At 33.3% G+C, this 19,140-nt stretch overlaps 1 protein-coding gene across 4 annotated transcripts in view; it reads left to right on the top strand.

The window, feature by feature from the left end:
• ODF2L (outer dense fiber of sperm tails 2 like) overlaps nt 1–19,140 on the top strand; it is a 37,030-nt gene that overhangs the window by 10,349 nt on the left and 7,541 nt on the right. For 3 of the 4 annotated variants that reach the window (XM_055341146.1, XM_055341144.1, XM_055341145.1), the window contains 8 exons: nt 786–845; nt 950–1,021; nt 1,736–1,852; nt 5,111–5,296; nt 7,687–7,796; nt 8,747–8,882; nt 13,940–14,050; nt 15,440–15,544. In XM_055341146.1, the coding sequence (XP_055197121.1) occupies nt 786–845; nt 950–1,021; nt 1,736–1,852; nt 5,111–5,296; nt 7,687–7,796; nt 8,747–8,882; nt 13,940–14,050; nt 15,440–15,544 (897 nt within the window). Of the gene's footprint in view, nt 1–785; nt 846–949; nt 1,022–1,735; nt 1,853–5,110; nt 5,297–7,686; nt 7,797–8,746; nt 8,883–13,939; nt 14,051–15,439; nt 15,545–17,756; nt 17,916–19,140 lie in introns of all 4 variants that reach the window. The other variant, XM_055341147.1, reaches the window with a different exon arrangement.

The following is a 19,140-nucleotide window of genomic DNA, read 5'->3' as shown; positions in this document are numbered from 1 at the left end:
ACATGTCAGTACTTCATTTCTCTTTATTACTGAATAATAATATTTCATTGTAGACCTATTCCATTTTTATTTGTCCATTCCTTAGCTGATGGATATTTGGGTTGCTTCTGCTTTTTGGCTGTTATGCATAAAATTGCTGTGAACATTTATTTACAAGTTGTTTATACCCAAGAGGAATGGAAATTTGTGTATGCCAAGCAATTCCACTCTGTACCTTTGCAGAGCCCAAAAGTGGGCTTCATGCAGTCCATAAGCCCTCTGAAATTGTTTGTGTAGTTATACATTATATATGCATGGTATAAATGTTTTTGGGTGAAAGGAATTCATAGCTTTTTCACATTCTCAAGCAGGAGTCTGACTCTCAAAATGAATAAACATTTTTTCTTTGTTCTCATTTAAAATGTCTACATAAAATTCTTTTACTAACATGCTGTAATTCTTTAAAAAAATTCTTACTTGATAGAGTTAAGGTTTTTTATATTTTTTACCTATTTATAAACAGCACAATGAGCTTCCTTAGTATACGCGATTTTTGTGGGTTTTATGTCACTGGATTGTACTGTCTGAGGTATTATTTAAAAATTAGCATATAATCAACTTCATAACCTGTGGACAAAAAGTGATTTGGAACACTTAGGCAAAAATCCATCTGATGACTTTTTTAAAAATCTGAAGTGTGCATGATGGTTGTCCATATTAGTTTCTAAGTGATGCTTATTCTTTCTACTTTTTTATGTAGAGAAATATGTTTGTCAATACTGATTTATAACATCTTTTTTTCATAGGCAGGGGACAGTTTATCCAGCATGTTAGAGAAGCTAACTCATAATGAAAATGAAAATACTGTAAGTCTTTTTATACTTGGTGTCTACTCTGACATTTTTATTTATAACTAGCCAACATTAACCATATTGTGATATTTTTAACTCTTACATTATATTTGCTGAAGAATCTTAAGAAGAGGGTACTTGAAAAGGAGACCTATATTCAAGAACTTTCTTGTTTGTTTCAGAATGAAAAGGTAAGCAAATTTTGAGCTTAATTCATCATCTTTTCTTAATATTTACTCCCTCTTTTCCTTTTTTCCCATCCTGGCCTCCATATCCTCAGAAATAGACACAGAAAGGTTTTTATATTTGGATATTTTACAAGTTTTCTTAAGGTTTCTTTTTAAAAGATTCTTATGGTATTTAAGTCAGGGTAATTGACATAAATCACTATACATAGGAACTATGAATAAATTTGTATTTCAGTTGGGCAGCCCAGGTGGCTCAGCGGTTTAGCGCAGCCTTCAGCCCAGGGCGTGATCCTGGAGATCCAGGATCGAGCCCCACATCAGGCTCCTTGCATGGAGCCTGCTTCTCCCTCTGCCTGTGTCTCTGCCGCTCTCTCTCTCTCTGTATGTCTCTCATGAATAAATAAATAAAATCTTAAAATTGTATTTTAAATTTTAGTATAAATTAAGGAATTTTAGGGTTTGTAGGAACATTTTAGATATAATTTACTTAGAATAGGTAAAAATTTTTAAAAGATTATCAGGAGCCATTAAATAAAAGGGGAGATGGGGAAAATAGCCCCATGGTTTTATATAAAATTTATAATGGGGGAGGTCATGGTTAATGTAAAGTGGTATTTTGCTTATGTCAACTTTTTAGATCATGTCTAAATATGGATAAAGTTAGAGATTATGAAGAAACATATCAACACTTCTTTTTGTTTGTTTTCTCTGTTACAGGCAAATGCTTTGAAAGCAAACCGTTTTTCACAGTCAGTGAAAGTAGTACATGAACGACTACAGTTCCAAATTCATAAAAAGGAAGCAGAGAATGATAAATTAAAAGAATACATAAAGGTTATAAATATTCAGTCATTTTTATAGTTTAAGTGATAAAATTAATGAACAAGTATAAAGCCCTTCCTTAGTTCTGGAATTCAGTGGTTTTGGAAGAATTCAATTTAAGTGTTGCCATGGGAAATACATATTTGAGGCAAATCTTAAGATTTCTAGCCTATCTAGAGATTTGGTCCTAAAATCCCAAGATAAAAATGGTTTCTCTCTTTAATACTAGAGTAGGAAGGATCTATAGAGCTTTTAAAAATCTTTTTCATTATATAGTTAATTGATGTTTATTGTGAAAAATATGTTAAGTATAAAAGAGAAAATTAAAATAACTTAAAAACACTGAAACCATTATTAATATCTTGGGATATAATGTCTGTTTGCAAAATCTACACATAAATACATACTTTTAGTAGGCATTCGGTATATGTTTATTATTTTTGTGTTTGTCACTAATGGTAGCAACTTTAAAATTACTTAGCTTTGGTGTTTAGAAAACTGAGTAACATTCTTGTGATGCAGTTTTTTAAGCAATGTAAGTAAAGGGAATATTTTGGTTTAAACTCAGTGGTTTCAATATTCTTCTGGAAGCTTCACTAGCACTTTGAAATAAGAATTTGAGGTTGCTATGACATGACACAAGCTAACTAGATCTATTGTCATTATTTTTGCCAAAAGAAAAATAAACAATGTTCTCACTTGGAGAAAAGAAGTGTACAAAGATAACTCCTATTAAGTGTGAGGACATCTGTATTAAATTTCTGTTTGCTTTGCGCTCCTGAATCATAGCAGATGTTTGCAACCTATGGCATGTTTCAAGACTGCACTGGGGATGTTTGTTTGTTTGTTTGTTTTTTTCCTTCAAGGATGAAAAGCTTTTGCCCAGTAAGGAGACATTTAGCAGGCTGACAGGGAATGTAAGTTTTGTCCTTTGTCTTCTACAAGATCTTAAGCACTTCCCCCAAGGACTCCCTGTGCCCTTTGCATAGGTGTCCTAGAGCATTACAGATGAACTAGAGTTGATATTGCATTACTGTACCATAGTAAATACAATAGAATACATGTAATTTAACACCTCAGATAATCATCTATCACAATTTATCTTACACAAATTTTAATTATGTCCTCAAATAGCAGTTGGGGAAGTTTTTGAAAGTATTTTCTTCAATTTAAAAATGAAGTGATTTTTTAAAGTTAACAATTTTCATATGATCATTTAAAGAATATAAGACTAAAATCTTAAGATTTTGCCATGATACTCTGCTAATACTTTGAGTTTAAATTCTTTTACAAGAATCCTATTATTCAGAAATAATTACAAGAAGTTGCATTAGATTACTGATTTATCTACCTTCCCTTTAACACAAATTTTGGAACTTAAGGCATTAAATAATTGGAGGGGGTCAGAGTTTAGTTCTTTGATTTAGGTTTCACAAGATTCTTTTGGGAGTACAAAGATAATGAACTCAATTTGGCAATATAAATCTCATTTAATATTTTAATATTGACTCAATTGAGTCAATTCATTATATTAGGTCTCTAAAAAATTTAAATTACATTGTAGTTCTCTGAAAAGTAGCCCAAAGATACTTTAACCCATTTTTCTTTCCAGATCCTTATAATATAACAATTAGGGATAGAATATTTTCACTATTTAGAAGACACTGGATAATTATCTTCATAATATGCAGCATGTAGAGTTTTTTGGAAATAGGGAAAGGCAGATAGTTGACTTTAAATGGGTGTCCATTCATTTGGCAAAAGACTGTGAAGAGTTATTTATTTTGAGACAATAAAAATAATTGGAGAGTTTAGTATACTCCCTAACAGTGCTCAAATGTGGGATAGGCTAAATCTAGTGAGAAAGTCCTGACTGGAACCTTGTTCCAAAAAATTTATTTTACCTTTGGTGTTTAAAATGGTTAATTACTTAAAGTGTAGCAATTATTCACAGTGTGCTGATGACACCCTGTGGTTTCATAGAGGAATGACAGCCGTATTTCCTGTGGAGTCTTAAGTAGACTTGTACTGTTCTTGGGCTTACTTGTTTTCCCTCAACTACTTATTAAAACATTTCATGTGAATTTTTAGTTTAAGTAGATTTCTAAAGACTAAGAGTATTTTGCTGCTTCTCTTAATTTACTGAGTTCACTTTTCAAAGAGGGCTAGTCTTAAATCTTATTTAATATGTACTTCTCAATCTAAATTTTAAGGGATCCCTGGGTGGCGCAGAGGTTTGGCGCCTGCCTTTGGCCCAGGGCATGATCCTGGAGACCCAGGATCGAATCCCACGTCGGGCTCCTGGTGCATGGAGCCTGCTTCTCCCTCTGCCTATGTCTCTGCCTCTCTCTCTCTCTCTCTCTGTGTGACTATCATAAATAAATAAAAATTAAAAAAAATCTAAGTTTTAATGGAAGTTAAGAAACACAGTTTTTGTTGATCATGGAGTTAAATAGAAAAACCTAGTCTTTTACTGTGACTCCTTTGATTTTTTTTCATTAATATGATTGTCCAAGAAATATTAAACTAAAACCTAAATTCTGTAATAATTTAGCTTTTTTTTCAGTACTACACAACTTTCAAAAAATGGAAAAGTATTAAAATCTCAGGTCTCTAAATTCTTAGGTATTTCAGAGTCAATACTTTAAATACAAAATCTGAAAATGATTTGAAATAAAAGCATGAAAATTATCACACTGAATTACATATATCATCCACCCAGCCTAATATTCTATTTCTAGTTATGTCACAAAGAGATATGTAAGGAAGTAGTCTACATCTTTTGTCATCTATAGATGTCAGTCATATGTTGTTTAAGCCTTTATCATTTCAACTAAAGAGTCCTAACATATGCAGGGAGCTACTGATTCCTTTGAGCTTTGTGTATTTTGTTTGGATTGTTTCCAGTTCAATTATGGTTTTTTTGAACTTCAGTAACTAGTACGATGTATATATAATATTCTAGATCTGGAATTTTAATAAGTTCTAGTTAATTAAAAAGTTTTTAAAAATTGCTTGTACCATAATCACCAATATTAATATCTTTAAGAGTAGGATTAGTTTTATGTAGGCTTATATATTTTAAATTTGCATTCTATAGCTGATTATAAATAAACATTGGGAAACCACGTTTCTTTACTGTTTTGCTTTTTATTAATCCTATGATTAATTTTTTGATAAAATCTATGGAAGATTATTTATGTATTTTTACAATGTTTACACAAACATTGGAGTTCTAAAATAATTTAAGTACTACTAATATATTTTTAGAGCTTGGAAACCAAGATAGCTGAATGGAACTTACAAGTGAGGAAGAATAAGCATGAAGCTGTAGCAATGAAAGAATCAAGTAGGCAAAAAACTATAGCTCTAAAAAAGGCATCTAAAATTTACAGACAAAGGCTTAAACACTTTACTGGAGACATGGAAAACCTTACCTCCCAAATTAGAGATCAGGTAAGTATATACATTCTTTCTTAATGTAGTTAATATCATAATGCTTAATATCATAATGCTTAATATCTTAATGCTATTGATACTAGAAAAACTTTATTCACACTCTTTTGCTTAGACTTTATTTTGAAAGATTACATAAAGTGTCACTTGCATATTGAATTATATCAGTATTTTCTTGGGAACTTTATTAAAGGATCTGTTAAGTGTGTCCCAAAACATCTAGGGTAAACTAAGGGTAACACTTAATACATATTCTCCCTTGGAAATGGACAATGGACAATGTACAATCGCATATTAAAAATCCTGAGGAGGCCTTTAGTAAAAGTAAAGCAGTATGACCAAGAGTTTTGAACTCAGAGTTTCTCACCACTTATTTAACCACAGAACTCTTGTTTTACCCACAAAACAACTCTTGGAACTGGTTCTAAGGAACACCAGTTTGGGAAATGCTGATTTATGTTACTAGACCATATGATTGTATTCAGTAATTCACTTCATTTGAACTCTGTAATGCACTTAAAGCCATTCACTGACGTAAACACACCATGTGAAAGTTATCGTTGGGCGTAGTACAAAGTTGAAAACTTGACTTAGTGCTTTGTTGTTTTTGAGGAATTATATTTATTCAATTAGCAATTAACAAAATATTTACTCTCTTTAATGTCTCACGAGTAGTCCACCTCTTAAGATCTGATATTAAGGCTTATAGAATTATTAGAGGCTTTTAGAAATGAAAGTGGACTTGCATAAACTCTTGTGTAAACAAAACAACTTCATATTTTATAAGTTTGAGTGTTAACACTTAAAGATGAACTACATTCAGAAGAATTTAACTAGAGAAAAAGAAGTGAGGACTAAGTTCAAAATCTAGGCAGTCATAAGATCTAGTTGAATGCCTGAAAATATTGAGTGGTAAAAGCTAATCGAGTCATTAACATTCTTGAGGCATTATTGTTTAAATAGCATCATGTCACCCATACCCCAGATCATGGTACAGGAAGGCCCATCTGCTTGTTCATCTAGTGACTTTGGTTGAGGTACTTAACCTCTCTAAGATTCCATTTCCTCATCTATAAAATAGGAGATAATATTCCCATCTCATATGATTGTAGGGGTGAATAAATGAGAAAATATATGTTAAAGCACAGTGCCTAGCCATCCTACATTTTTACCATGTTAACCTCCTTTCTATTCCTCTAATGTGGAGAGTTTTATTGTTTGCTATTATCTCCAGCTGTAGTGTTCTTCTTGGATTCACAATAGCTGGTGTTTTTTGTTTTGTTTTATCATTCAGGTATATTTTTAATGGACATCTCTTCAGAGGAGCTTTCCAATTTCTAAATATTTTTACATTATAGTATATTGCCCAACTTATGCTTCACATATATATGGCCCAACTTATATACTTCATAGTGTAAATTAAAATTCACTTTATATAAAATATGAAAACAGAATACTAGACTTTATCAATGTATCAACAATATTACTGTAAAAAAATGTAAACCAATAAAGTCTTGCACATTGTAGATGCTCAACAAATGCTTGTTCTGTGATTGGAATGATGGAAGGACAGAAAGAAGCCCCCAATAAGTACTAACTGCTATCATTATTACTTCTGGGTCTTTTGATTAATAATTATTGATATTGTTGTCTTCCCAGTGAGTTTGTTGTTCTCTAGAATGTAGACAGGGACACAATAACTATAGCTCACCAGATGGGTTATAAAGAGTAGATTCATTTGACAGTTATTTGTTGAGAGTCTTCTATGTGTCAGGCACTATTCAGGGTCCTAGCAATGAACAATACAGACAAAAATCTCTACCTCTGGGAGCTCACATTCAAAGTGGAATAGCCACCACAATAATCTTCATCTCTTTGCTGACGATAACGGTGTTTGAAGGTCAGCAGGGGTGACCTCTACAAAACAGCTTGACATCATTATAGCTACAATAAATAAGGCTGCATTACTTAATGCTATGGAATTATGGAATTTCAGAAAGTTTCTGTATATATCATAGAGGGCTTCTTGTCTGATGCTTATGTAGTGTTAGCATTTTCCAAATATAGAATGCAAAATGAAAAGTTCAGGAAATAGGAAGGAAGTTATCTTCATTAATTATGAAACGTTGATAAAAAATAGTTATATTAACACCCTTAAAATGTTGTGTTGCTAGTGCTGCTACACACATATAAAACAATACTAATATAAAGATTTTATCAGCATTTACTTTAAAAGTTTCCTATATTCAGAGTTGTACACTAAAATTTTCTATATCAAAAGCCCCATTCTTTATAGGATACGTGTTTCCTTGTTTGTATTGTATTTGTGTTTAGAGCACAAAACCAAAGTGTTATTCAATTACAAGATGAGTACTTGATGTATTTTTTAGGAAGCCAAGCTGTCTGAAACAATTTCAGCTTCCAATGCCTGGAAAAGTCATTATGAGAAAATTGTAATAGAAAAAACTGAATTGGAAGTTCAGATTGAAACAATGAAAAAGTAAGAAAAAAAATTTAGAATCTTTTTATGGTTTAGTAAGAAGTATTTTCTGTTCTTTCCTCTTTAAGCAGTTTGCGTTTTGGTTCTTCTGGGTTACATGTGGAGAAGTTTGTCCGTATGATTTGATGTTTTTGCTATTTATAATTCTAAAAACTTTTCTTATTCTATTCTAAAAATACAATAAAATGATTACCCATTAAAAAGTGCCTTGGTGTTCACATTTTGAACTTTGTAGGTTAGTATTTTGAATTGGGTTTGTGTCACCTGTTATTTGTAGTAATTGTTAATACTATTTTATCTTAAAATGGAAGTGATATTTCTCTACTAAGAATGTGAAAGTAAGAGTATATAATGGAGCTTGCAATAAAAAAACACAAATGCTTTCAAAATCCGAAAAACTATTGTTCCTTAAAGTGCCTTAATTGCATGACAAAGAAAATCAATGAGTAAAAATGCCTATCTTTTATGCTTTGAAATTTATTATTGATAAACTGTGAACCCTGCACATTTGTTTTTAAATGTTTTATTTTCTGTATATCCTCTTCAATTTTATCATTGTAAGCTAGCATGGATAATGCTAGCTTCTAAAGGTGAGTTACTGTCTCACTTGATCCTTTTATTTAACCTTGGCTTTGAGATTGTGTATATGTGTGTGCATATGTGTGAATGAGAGACAGATGTACCAAGGACGACAGTTCAGACATTTTGGAATAGCAAAGAGAATGTTGTATAATTTTTCGTTGGCATCATTAATGGGTAATTATTGCTAATCAAGGTTACCGAAGTAGTAACCTGGTAGATAATTGCTTCCTGCTCACCTTGTTCTGTGACTTGTCCTAACTTTTGAGAAAGCGTACCCTACCAACCTAATTTCAGAAATGCACTTAAAAAGCATTATTTGAATGAAAGTTTCCATGACTTTTATAAAACATATCCTCTATCTCATAAAGGCAAATTACTAATCTTTTGGAAGACCTAAAGAAAGTGGAAGACCTTGGAAAAAATTCTTGTGAAGAAATTCTTAGAAAACTTCATTCAATTGAATATGAAAATGAAACTCTGAATCTTGAGAATACAAAACTAAAGGTAACGTGTTTTCTGGGGTGAAGGCTGGCTCAGTTGGTGCAGCATGCGACTCTTGATCTTGGGGTTGTGAGTTTGAACTCCACATCGGGTATAGAGATTACTTAAAAATAAAATCTTTAAAGAAAAAGGTAATGTGTGTTCGCATGTGTGTATGTGTATGTATAGTCTAATGACAGTTCAGTAGAGGTAGCTGAAAATGATAGCATGCTTAGGATAATGCTCTTATGTCATTTTGTCCTTTATGTTTGTGAGGATATTAGAGTGTCAATATAATATGCAACTTCTAAAGCTACATATATATCATATCTATATATCTATGTATATACATATAGACACACATATTTGTATATAGATTTTTAAGTGTTTATAGATGTATACACAGAAACATTTTAAAGTTGTTTTCAGGGATCCCTGGGTGGCGCAGCGGTTTGGCGCTTGCCTTTGGCCCAGGGCGCGATCCTGTAGACCCGGGATCGAATCCCACGTCAGGCTCCCGGTGCATGGAACCTGCTTCTCCCTCTGCCTGTGTCTCTGCCTCTCTCTCTCTCACTGTGTGACTATCATAAATAAATAAAAATTATTTAAAAAAAAAATAAAGTTGTTTTCAGTAATATTACATAAGATTTATGAGGTTGAACAGCTGTCTTGACTTTTAAAAAATTTGTTCTCCAATTTTAGCCATTGAATCATCCAAAATTACATTAACTTTAATGCATAAGATTTTTTTCTAGGTGTTATGGTTACGATAGGATATAGCCTCAGGCCTGGTCTGTTTGAAACCAGAAAGTATGTTCCTGGCTGCTTCATAACCAGAAAGAATTTTCCAACTTAATCAAATCCAAGGGGTGATTGGTTTGTATGTGTACCGGAGGAAAAAATGGGGAAGAAGCTTTTGTACTTTCTGAGAAAAAAAAAGAAATTGAGTTGAGTTCTCAATTAGAGATACATGTAACTGGATGAGACTTGATTAAAGATGATGGCATCATTTTCAGTTCTTTAATACTATTTTTGGAGGATAGTAAACAGAACACAGAAAAGAATCTATGTAAAGAAGGCCAGACTCAGCGGGAAGCCGATACAGCATCAGAGAACCAAGCCTCTTTTTTAGATCTCTCCTCTGCCATTCCTGGGTTTTGACCCTCATGACCCAAAATAACTGCTGGAGCTCCAGCCATCATAACCAAGTTTCAAACAATAGAATTGCAAGGGGGAAAAGATGAGTTATACTACCCCCTCTCCTTTATTTCATCTCATCCTTCCTTCACCTCCTCTTAGGGAGACTGACTTCCTACAAGTTCCATACCACTCTACTCCTCTACTTATACAGGCGCATGACCCCTGCTAGATACAAGGGAGACTAGGGAATGTAGTCTTCTAGTGATCCTGGGCTCTCGCCAAATATGAATACTCCTTATTTCCTGCAATTTGTTCATGTTTTCCTGTATCTATTCCTATAGTTTTACTATATTTACAGTTTGGAATCATTTTTCCTAGTATCAAAGACCTACGTTAGTTCACCTCAAATGCTATTTCCCTCCAGTCTTTTCAATTAGGATGAATTTGTCCTTATAAACTCCATCTTTGTATGCCCAGAATGTCCAGGGAAGGTGTGACATACATTTAGCTCTTCATGAATATTTGTTGAATGAATGCTTAAAATGTTTATCTTGGAAGAGGAAGCAATATTATGTGTTTATTTTCTCACTTTCCTTGATAACCTTCAGAAAGAAAGGATTAGAATAATATTTCATCAATTATAAATCTAATTTTTAATCACATGGCAAATGGAATTAATTTTAAATTACATAGGTATAAAAATCATTGGGTTAAAGTTTACATTTTATATTCTATTAATAATTCAGAGACATGTATTTTTAATGCATTATTCTCTGGATTTTTGTTTAAGGAAAAAAACCTAGGTGTGTTTGGCATGTGCTTCTGCAATGTAAAAATTGCTGAGGTGTTGTACTTAGTTACTTTTAATGACTTTAGGGTAATTTTAACTTTTAATGTTTCAAATGAAAAAAGAATCTAGCTAATGTTGTTTCTAAGACCCAGTGACCTCTTTTCTTAAAATTGCAAGAGTCTATTTGGATGGTTGTAAGTTCTATTTGTTCATTATAAAGAGTTGAAAAAAAAAACTAGAAAAGCATAAAGGGAAATACTTAAAAATCACTTGTAGTCTCACAACTGAAACTTAAATTATTTTTAGCATATAGTTTTGGACTACTTCCAGGTTTTTGCTACTATCAGTAAAAATATGGGTAGTTTCTTTGAGTTTTTGCATATCTATTTTCTTAGGATAAATTTCTAGAACTGTAATTACATGGGCAAAAGGGAGGCTCATTTTTAGTGTTGGTGTTATGTATTTCCAAATTACCCATCTAAAATGGGCCCCTATATTTTTTCCAGTAGTAGACAATTTTAAAACAAATCTCTTCAAATTCAGTAGGTAATCTCAACTAGTGTCGGGGCTTTAAGTACCATCTGTATCCTGGGGGCTCTCAAATTTATATTTCTAACATATTCCAAACATATATTCTACTGCCTACTCGAAATCTCCACTTGGATATTTAATAGGTGTCTCAAAGTTAGCATGTTTAAAATAGAACTCCTTTAGCTCATCCTACAATTGTCCTCATGTCAGTTAACGGCAGTCATCTGTGCTTATACCCGGTGTCATCGTTGACTCCTTTCTCCCACCTGCTTCTAGTCTGTCAGCAGATCTACTTCACATAGATGTAGGATTTGACCGCCTCTCTCCAGCACCACTGCTTTTGTCCTGGGTTAAGCCACCATCATCTCTCATAGTTACAGTAATTTCCTGAGCCCACTTTACTTCTGCCCTTGCCCCTACAGTCAGGTTTCAGAGCTGCAGCAGAGTAGTTCTCATAAAAATGTAAGTCAGACCATGTCACTGCTCCACCCAGAACCCTCCAATGATATCTGGTTAATAAACACCTAAGAAAGCATTGTTGCATCTGGCTTTCCAGTACTCCGCTGACTTCATCTCCTTCCATTCTCCCCTTCATTCTCTCCCTTCCTGCACATTGACCGTCTTGCTGGTTTTGCCCTAACTGGCCAGAGTGTCTCCCACAGTTGCTTTTCTCTGTGAGAATTCTCTTTCCCTAAAGAGCCACACTACTTCTTAGTGTTTGCTCAGAAGTCCCTTTCTCGGGAGGTCTCCCCGGCCCATCCCCAATATCCAGCTTTTGTGTAGGATACGTCTTACTTCACATTCTTGTTTCTGTTCATCTATCCCCTTTTTGTCTGTCTATATGCAGAGTACATAAGCCCCATTAAGGAAAAGATTTTTTGGTTCTTTTTTTCATTAATAGGAGAATATCCAGTGTCTAGAGCATTTTTCAATAACTAGTGAACATTTTTTCATGTATTTATTGATCATTTACATTTCTGCCTTTATAAATTACCTACTCATTGTCCTTTATATGTCTTCTTTTCTAATTAATTCATAAGAACTCTGTATTAAGGGTATTAATCCTTTGTCATAATTTGTTACTATTTTTAACATTTTGTTTGCCTCTTAAATTTTGAAGAGGCAATGAAGTTTGGAGAGATATATTTACACATATGTGTGGATGAATTTTTTTTCTTTTATGGCTTCTGCTATGTCTGTCACATTTCTGCATATCTTACAAGTAGAAGCACTGACTGCCTGCAATCCAGACTATCTTTTCAAGGATGTTTGTATAGCGAGCATCCTTGGAAGACAGCAGTGTTTTCTTATCAAAGGGTAGACGTGCTTACTGCCTGATGCGAGATCTGGGCTCCCTAAACTTGGGGTTGCTCCTCTGCAGTGACCTCACTATGTATGCAGGTGTTATCTGGCCTTCACTGTGTTGCCCTGGGGGAACTGGGGCTTAGGAAACAAATGCAAATCTGACAACTGGCTACTGCTATTGCTGTAATCAAGTTTTGTGTGTCTGACTCAGGAGTCTCATGTCTTCTGCTAGCATACAGATTCCCAAATCTGTGTGTTCCAGGTAATTTATCAACTTGGAAGGCAAAATCCCAAACCCTTACAGTGTTTGATATTTTCTTTTGATTTTATGCTTAGTAGGGTTGCAATCCTAAAATCAAAATTTTAGCAGTATCCTCTGTCAAAAATTTTGACTTTATTTTAAAAATATAAATAAATATAAAAAAATTATGTTGGAGGTAAGTAGTTAATCTATTTTCTTTCTAATAGTTAACAGTCATTACCATTATTTAGTGATCCATATTTTCCTCATTGGTTTAAAAATTCAAACTTTATCATATACTAAATATAATTTTAGTGTATTTTTCTGATTTTGTTCCATTAACCTTTATATTCTTATGTTGGTATCCTAAAATTTTTAGTTCTTTGTACCTCTTAAAATATGATAAGTACTGAGATTTTCTACCTTTAATATTCCTTTCAGAATTAGTCTTTCCCATTTATTTTTCTGTATGAGTTTTATCTTTTTTTATTTTTATTTTTTTAAAGATTTTATTTATTTATTCATGAGAGACACAGAGAGAGAGAGAGAGGCAGAGACACAGGCAGAGGGAGAAGCAGGCTCCATGCAGGGAGCCCGACATGGGACTCGATCCCAGGTCTCCAGGATCACACCCTGGACTGCGGGCGGCGCTAAACCGCTGCGCTACCAGGGCTGCCCTCTGTATGAGTTTTAAAATTAATTTTTTCCTCTTCCCCCTACTCCCAACTGTTAGATTTTTGGTTGAAATTGCATTTAAGGTGTTAATCATTTGGAAAAAAACTGGTATGCCAATAGTATCAAATCTTCCCATCTAAGAACATGGTCTATTTCCCAAGTCTTTCTTTGTCAGGAAATTTTAAAAGTTTAAAAAATATGTCTTACATAAGTCTTACTATAGTTATTCATAAGTATTGTTAATTTTTGAAAAATCTTGAATTTAAGTGGTAATTATATGCAATAAATGTGATTATCTTATTAACCTTTTGATAAATGAGTTATGTTTTTATAATGCTAGCACTGGAGTATAAATGAATACTAATGATTTATAAAATCTGTTTATATTTTCCTTGCTAGACTACACTTGATGCTTTGAAGGATGAGGTTGTTTCTGTTGAAAATGAACTTTTAGAATTGCAAGAAGTAGAAAAACAACAGAAAGCCCTTATTGAAGTATATAAAACTCAGGTGACTATTGCACTGATTTTAATGTTAAATTATACACACACACACACACACACACACACACACACGTTATAGAGCTGTGATAGAATATATGTCCCAGGTATTTTTTAAGGTCCCATATATCATTATAAGTAGATGATTCTGCTGATTCCTGATTCAGACGTTGACTGTGTATGTATTGGCTATTCCTAAAAGTAGATCTAAAATTAGTTACATAGGTATAATGTGAACCTTCTGTATAATCTTGCTAAATTTAGTTATATTTATTTGTCATCTTATATTTTTAATGGTATTTATAAAGCATAATGACTCCCTTCTAGGGTCATTAAAATTCAGTACTCTCTCTTTCCTGATAAATAAAATTCTGATTTACTCACACGAAAGACCTGGAAGAGAATATGAAAATACATGTGGTGTGGAATAGAGCTGTGTTCAATGGCAATTTATACAAAACCTTATGTTTTGGAAACAGTATTCAAGAAAAACTTTATGAGAAAGATGGGACTTATCCAGGTCCTTCCTTTAGCAGTGGTAACAATCTGGTCAATAAAGAGCTGGATTTTACTAGCAGAGAGAGCATTTGAATTAAGCGTAATGAATTATTAAAGGTAAAAGGTAAATTTTAAAGGTTAAAGCTTAAGGAGGGCATTCTGTAGATAAGTAGGAAAGAAGTTCATCTGGATGGTTTAGATGGGAAGATGGAGTTTAGACGTCCAGTGAGAATACTGCAGTCATGAAGAACTTACCAGAGGTAGGATAGAGGCTGTGGTGGACTGTGGCCCTGTTACTGAGAATGTCAGCTAGGTCCTCCAACTGAGTATTTGGGTTTAATCCTTAGCAAGAATAATATGCATGTTCTAGGCTCTGGGCTTTGTATAAAGGGCTCAGGCTTTTTTTTTTTTTTTAATTTTTTTAATTTTTTTTTTTTTTAGCATTGTTTTGGAGTGTAAAATAATTGGTATGGGAGCTAGTTTGGACCAGAGGTTGATTTTTATTTTTTAAGCAAAAATGTATTTTGTTTAATAAATGTGACTTTTCCCAAATCTGCATGTGACTTTTCCCAAATCTGCATACATGTCAATATTTCAATTACTTCTTGGTCTCCAGATTTTTTTTTTATTTCTTTAAAGTGATACTGACCTGCAAATAAAGATTTCGCTAATATTCAGCCTCAAGGAGAGTCTAGAAGTACTAATGGGAAAAGACAGGTAAATCATAAAAGGATTGTGTATTGGAGTAGAGCACTGAGTGAGGAATGACATTAGGTAAAGATGCTGAGGGTATTGATAAGGAAATAATGATTTGTTTATAATTAAAAATTCAAATGTTTTGCTTTTTATTTTACATTAAGGTCTTAATAAAATGTGTTACTCTAATATATTTTATTTTCAGATACAAAAGTTGCAAGAAGCAGCTGAAATGCTGAAAAGCAGATGTGGAAATTTGCTACATGAAAATAACCTAATTACAAAAAACAAAAATAAAAAATTAGAGAAGGTGAGTTTGATGTTTTAAACAATCAAGTAATACTTCTATTTTTGTACTTTATGAGTATTATACATATTCCTTCATTGTAGTCATTTTCTTTAGTCTTGACCTAGGAATTATCTGTCTTAAGTCTCTGTAGGAGTTTGTTTTCTAAGGAGATAATGTTTCTTCCAGGCTTGAAATGTTTGTTTGTATGAATGTTTTTTTACTTTTTCCTTAATATTTGGAAAATAGCATAAATGTTTAATTTTTCTGATATAAGAGCAGACTCACGTATCTAAAAAAAATGGTTATCACTTATCATTGGCTTCATCAGCCATAAATATGGAAACTTGAGTATTTCTCATTTTTAATCCCACCTTTTTGTTTTTGGTACTAAATCTTTTGTGTCTAAAAGCAAAGTAAATATTCTCTGCTAAGTGCTTTTTGGAAGAAAAATAATATTTTTAAAAAAACAGCATCATTTCCTTTTTTGTCACCCCATTGCAACAGAATGAGGGAAAGGCCAGTGTTGGCAAGTTTTGATGTTTTTGTGAATGTTTTTAACTTTTTAAATGAAACCGCATCTCTCTTTGGGTCTTCTCATGTTGTTTTGGTAAGGAAGCAGTGAAAGTCGTAGGACACTGACTCCTGGCTGGAGAGGTCATGGGATGTTACCAGGCACTTCCAAGTGAGTTTAAAAAGGTGACTGTCTGCATTGCCCCCACTTCTTGGGATTGAGAAGTCTGAGTGAAGCACAGTGTGAAGAAGAGGTCAGCCAGAGCAGGCATTCTGCTGGTTAAACAGAGATAAAGATAGCCCACCAAACATGCAACTTACTACTTTCTTAGAATTGCTTTTTACCTATTTTTAGCAGCACATCTAGCATTTCATGTGTCCTGGTCTCTCTTTCTCACGAGACACACCACCGCAAAGGTCTCCTCTTTTGCTGGGCAGCACTGTAAATAAAAGTCTATTAAAAAACCTGTTCAGAAGGCTGATGGGGCACAAGCCTGTGATTTTCAGATACAGTGAGGTCACAGTGTCTTCTAACTGGTATTAAACCAGAAAGGTCATTTTTTAAGAGGAACTTTTTCCTTTTCCTTTTCTACTGTTAAATCTTCTGGTGTTCTCATGAGCTTTTGGGTGTTTGGGGACCCAGAGGTATGCTTTGTTCTTATTCTATCTTTTGTGATCAAGAATGCTAGATGTGCACAAGTAGCTCTTGGTGTTCCCTGTCTTAAGGCAAGAGTCTGGCTCTTGTGTTTTCCTCCTAAATGCCCTAAGTCTGGTTATTTTTTCTTAATTGTGAAACATTTCTTAGGGTTGCTTCTTGTCACATCTCCACAAAAGTGCCACTGTGAGGCACTTCAGTAGCCAAAGAGATGAATATAGGTACAAGTAGAGAGACTTGTTCATAGTAATATTAATGATGAAATGACAGTCTACTGAGGACTGATCATATTAGCTATCTTAACATAATACCCAGTAAACCCCACCAATCTGGACTAAAATGAGTGCAGCAAGGCTGTTCTAATTGAAATATCTGAGTTACAAGATTGAATGACAAAGTGACAATTACTTTAGACTGTTGGCTGGACAGTGGAAAATGGCCATACCAGCTTTACTAGTAATAATTATGCTTCAGGGCTGCCTGGGTGGCTCAGTTGGTTCAGCGTTTGCCTTTGGCTCAGGACATGCTCACAGGGTCCTAGGATTGAGCCCCGCATCGGGCTCCCTGCCCAGTGGGGAATTTGCTGCTCACTCTGTGCTCATTCTTTCTGTCTCTTTCTCTCTTGCTCTCTCTCAAATAAATAAACAAACAAATCTTAAAAAAAAAAAAGACTATGCTTGAATATAAATGACAGGATTCAAAAAGTTTGCTTTCCTAAGTAGGTTAAACATTCTCCCTGTAGGCCAATATAACTATATGCACTTACTCAACTTTTTAAAAAACTATTTAAATATTTTTAATTCTAATGTAATTAACTTACAGTATTATAATAGTTACTCAACAAACTTTTTGAAAGCTAAAGTACAACCTTACTTTTTTGAGGTATGTGTTCTTGTTAGCAGAGTCTAACTTAATGTTTATCTGTATCTATTTGGTTGAATCGTTTTGTTTAAAACCCTTATACCTAAGATACATATTATATTATGAGGCTGTCTAGTATTTAAGATAGTAAAAACATTAATGCTGAATGTGTGACCTTGCACTTATTTCCCTAATGTTACAACTCAGATGAGAGGCCAGATGGAGTCTCATCTGAAGGAGTTAGAGCACGTCCATGATTCGTTGACGGGAGCAGAACGGAGACTTCACGAGTGTCAGGAGAGTCTGCAGCACTACAAGGGGAAATGTGCAGACCAGGCGTGCACCATTAGGGAGCTTCAGGGCCAGGTGTCCGGCCATTATTCTGCTTTCTACTAGATATGTTAAAGGAACACTTTGGAATGATTTCACCAGTTGAGGGCACTCATGTCAGGGGTTGAGTTGTTGGTTTGTTTTTTTGTTTGTTTTGTTTTGTTTTTACTCCCATCTAAATCAGCTTATCAGTTTATTGTAGATACTTATTTTATCATGAAAAATTGGTAACTAACATTTCTCATTTTAGTTTTTTCAGACAAATATGTATTTATATATTTCAGAACATGGTAATAGCATGAGAGAAGGACAATGCTATGTTCATATATATATTTTTTGACATCAGGATATGCTAAATTATTGTAATTTACCTTATAAAAAGTATGACTTATTTCAATTAGAATTATGCATAGAATTCATTTGGGATTATCCTCAACTACTTTCTTTCTAAATTATACTTTTTTACTCCCTCCGAATAGAGATTATGGGTCCCTAGTTAGTCACCACATAGCCACATCCCAATTCAATGCCTAGCACAAAGTAAGTGCTTAATAAATGTTTCTTGTTTTTTTCAAAGAAGCATGTATGTGTTTTTGGTTATTTGTAAAACAATTTTAGGAACAATTCCCTGTCTTCCAAATGTAATCTGGATTTTACTTTTGAAATGCATCCTGTTTTTTTAAAAGCATACAAGTAAAATTTTGGTAAATTTAAATCTCTGAGAAGAGATTTTTCTAGGAAAATGTCAAATCTGCATAGATAACCTAAATAATTAATTAAATTATGAGAAAAATTTTATTTTCAAAGCTTCTTAAAATAAGAATAGCTTTTGAAGCAATGGGAAGATATTCTTTCTTGGTATCAGGAATTGTCTTTGGTTGATTTGTTTTGTTTTGTTTCTCACAAATATAGTTTTTACTTATAGCTACAACTTCATAGGTAGTCATTATCAATCACTATCTTTAGTTAAAACAGGAAACTGTAAGAGTACCTAAAAATCCATCAAAAGGAGATTAATATTGTTAGTCTTCAAATTCACGTGATAAATGTTCTTTTTCATTAAAGCATTGTTCAGAATGTTTTAGTTGCCATCTTCCAGAAAATATTTTAGTAGGTGATTTTTTATGAGGCAGTGTTTTTAGAATTAACTAGGAATTTAGGACTTTGTTTTTTGACAGTGTAATATTTCTTTGTGTGTCTCTGTGTAGGAGTAATAATATTTATGTATTCTTGTTTTTTTATGATTATTCTAACAATAAAG

The sequence above is a fragment of the Nyctereutes procyonoides genome, unplaced genomic scaffold (genome assembly GCF_905146905.1).
Source record: "Nyctereutes procyonoides isolate TBG_1078 unplaced genomic scaffold, NYPRO_anot_genome, whole genome shotgun sequence".
In the NCBI taxonomy this organism is placed as follows: Eukaryota; Metazoa; Chordata; class Mammalia; order Carnivora; family Canidae; genus Nyctereutes; species Nyctereutes procyonoides.
The sequence above is the reverse complement of the archived record's forward strand: the minus strand, read 5'-3'. Positions and strand labels throughout refer to the sequence as shown.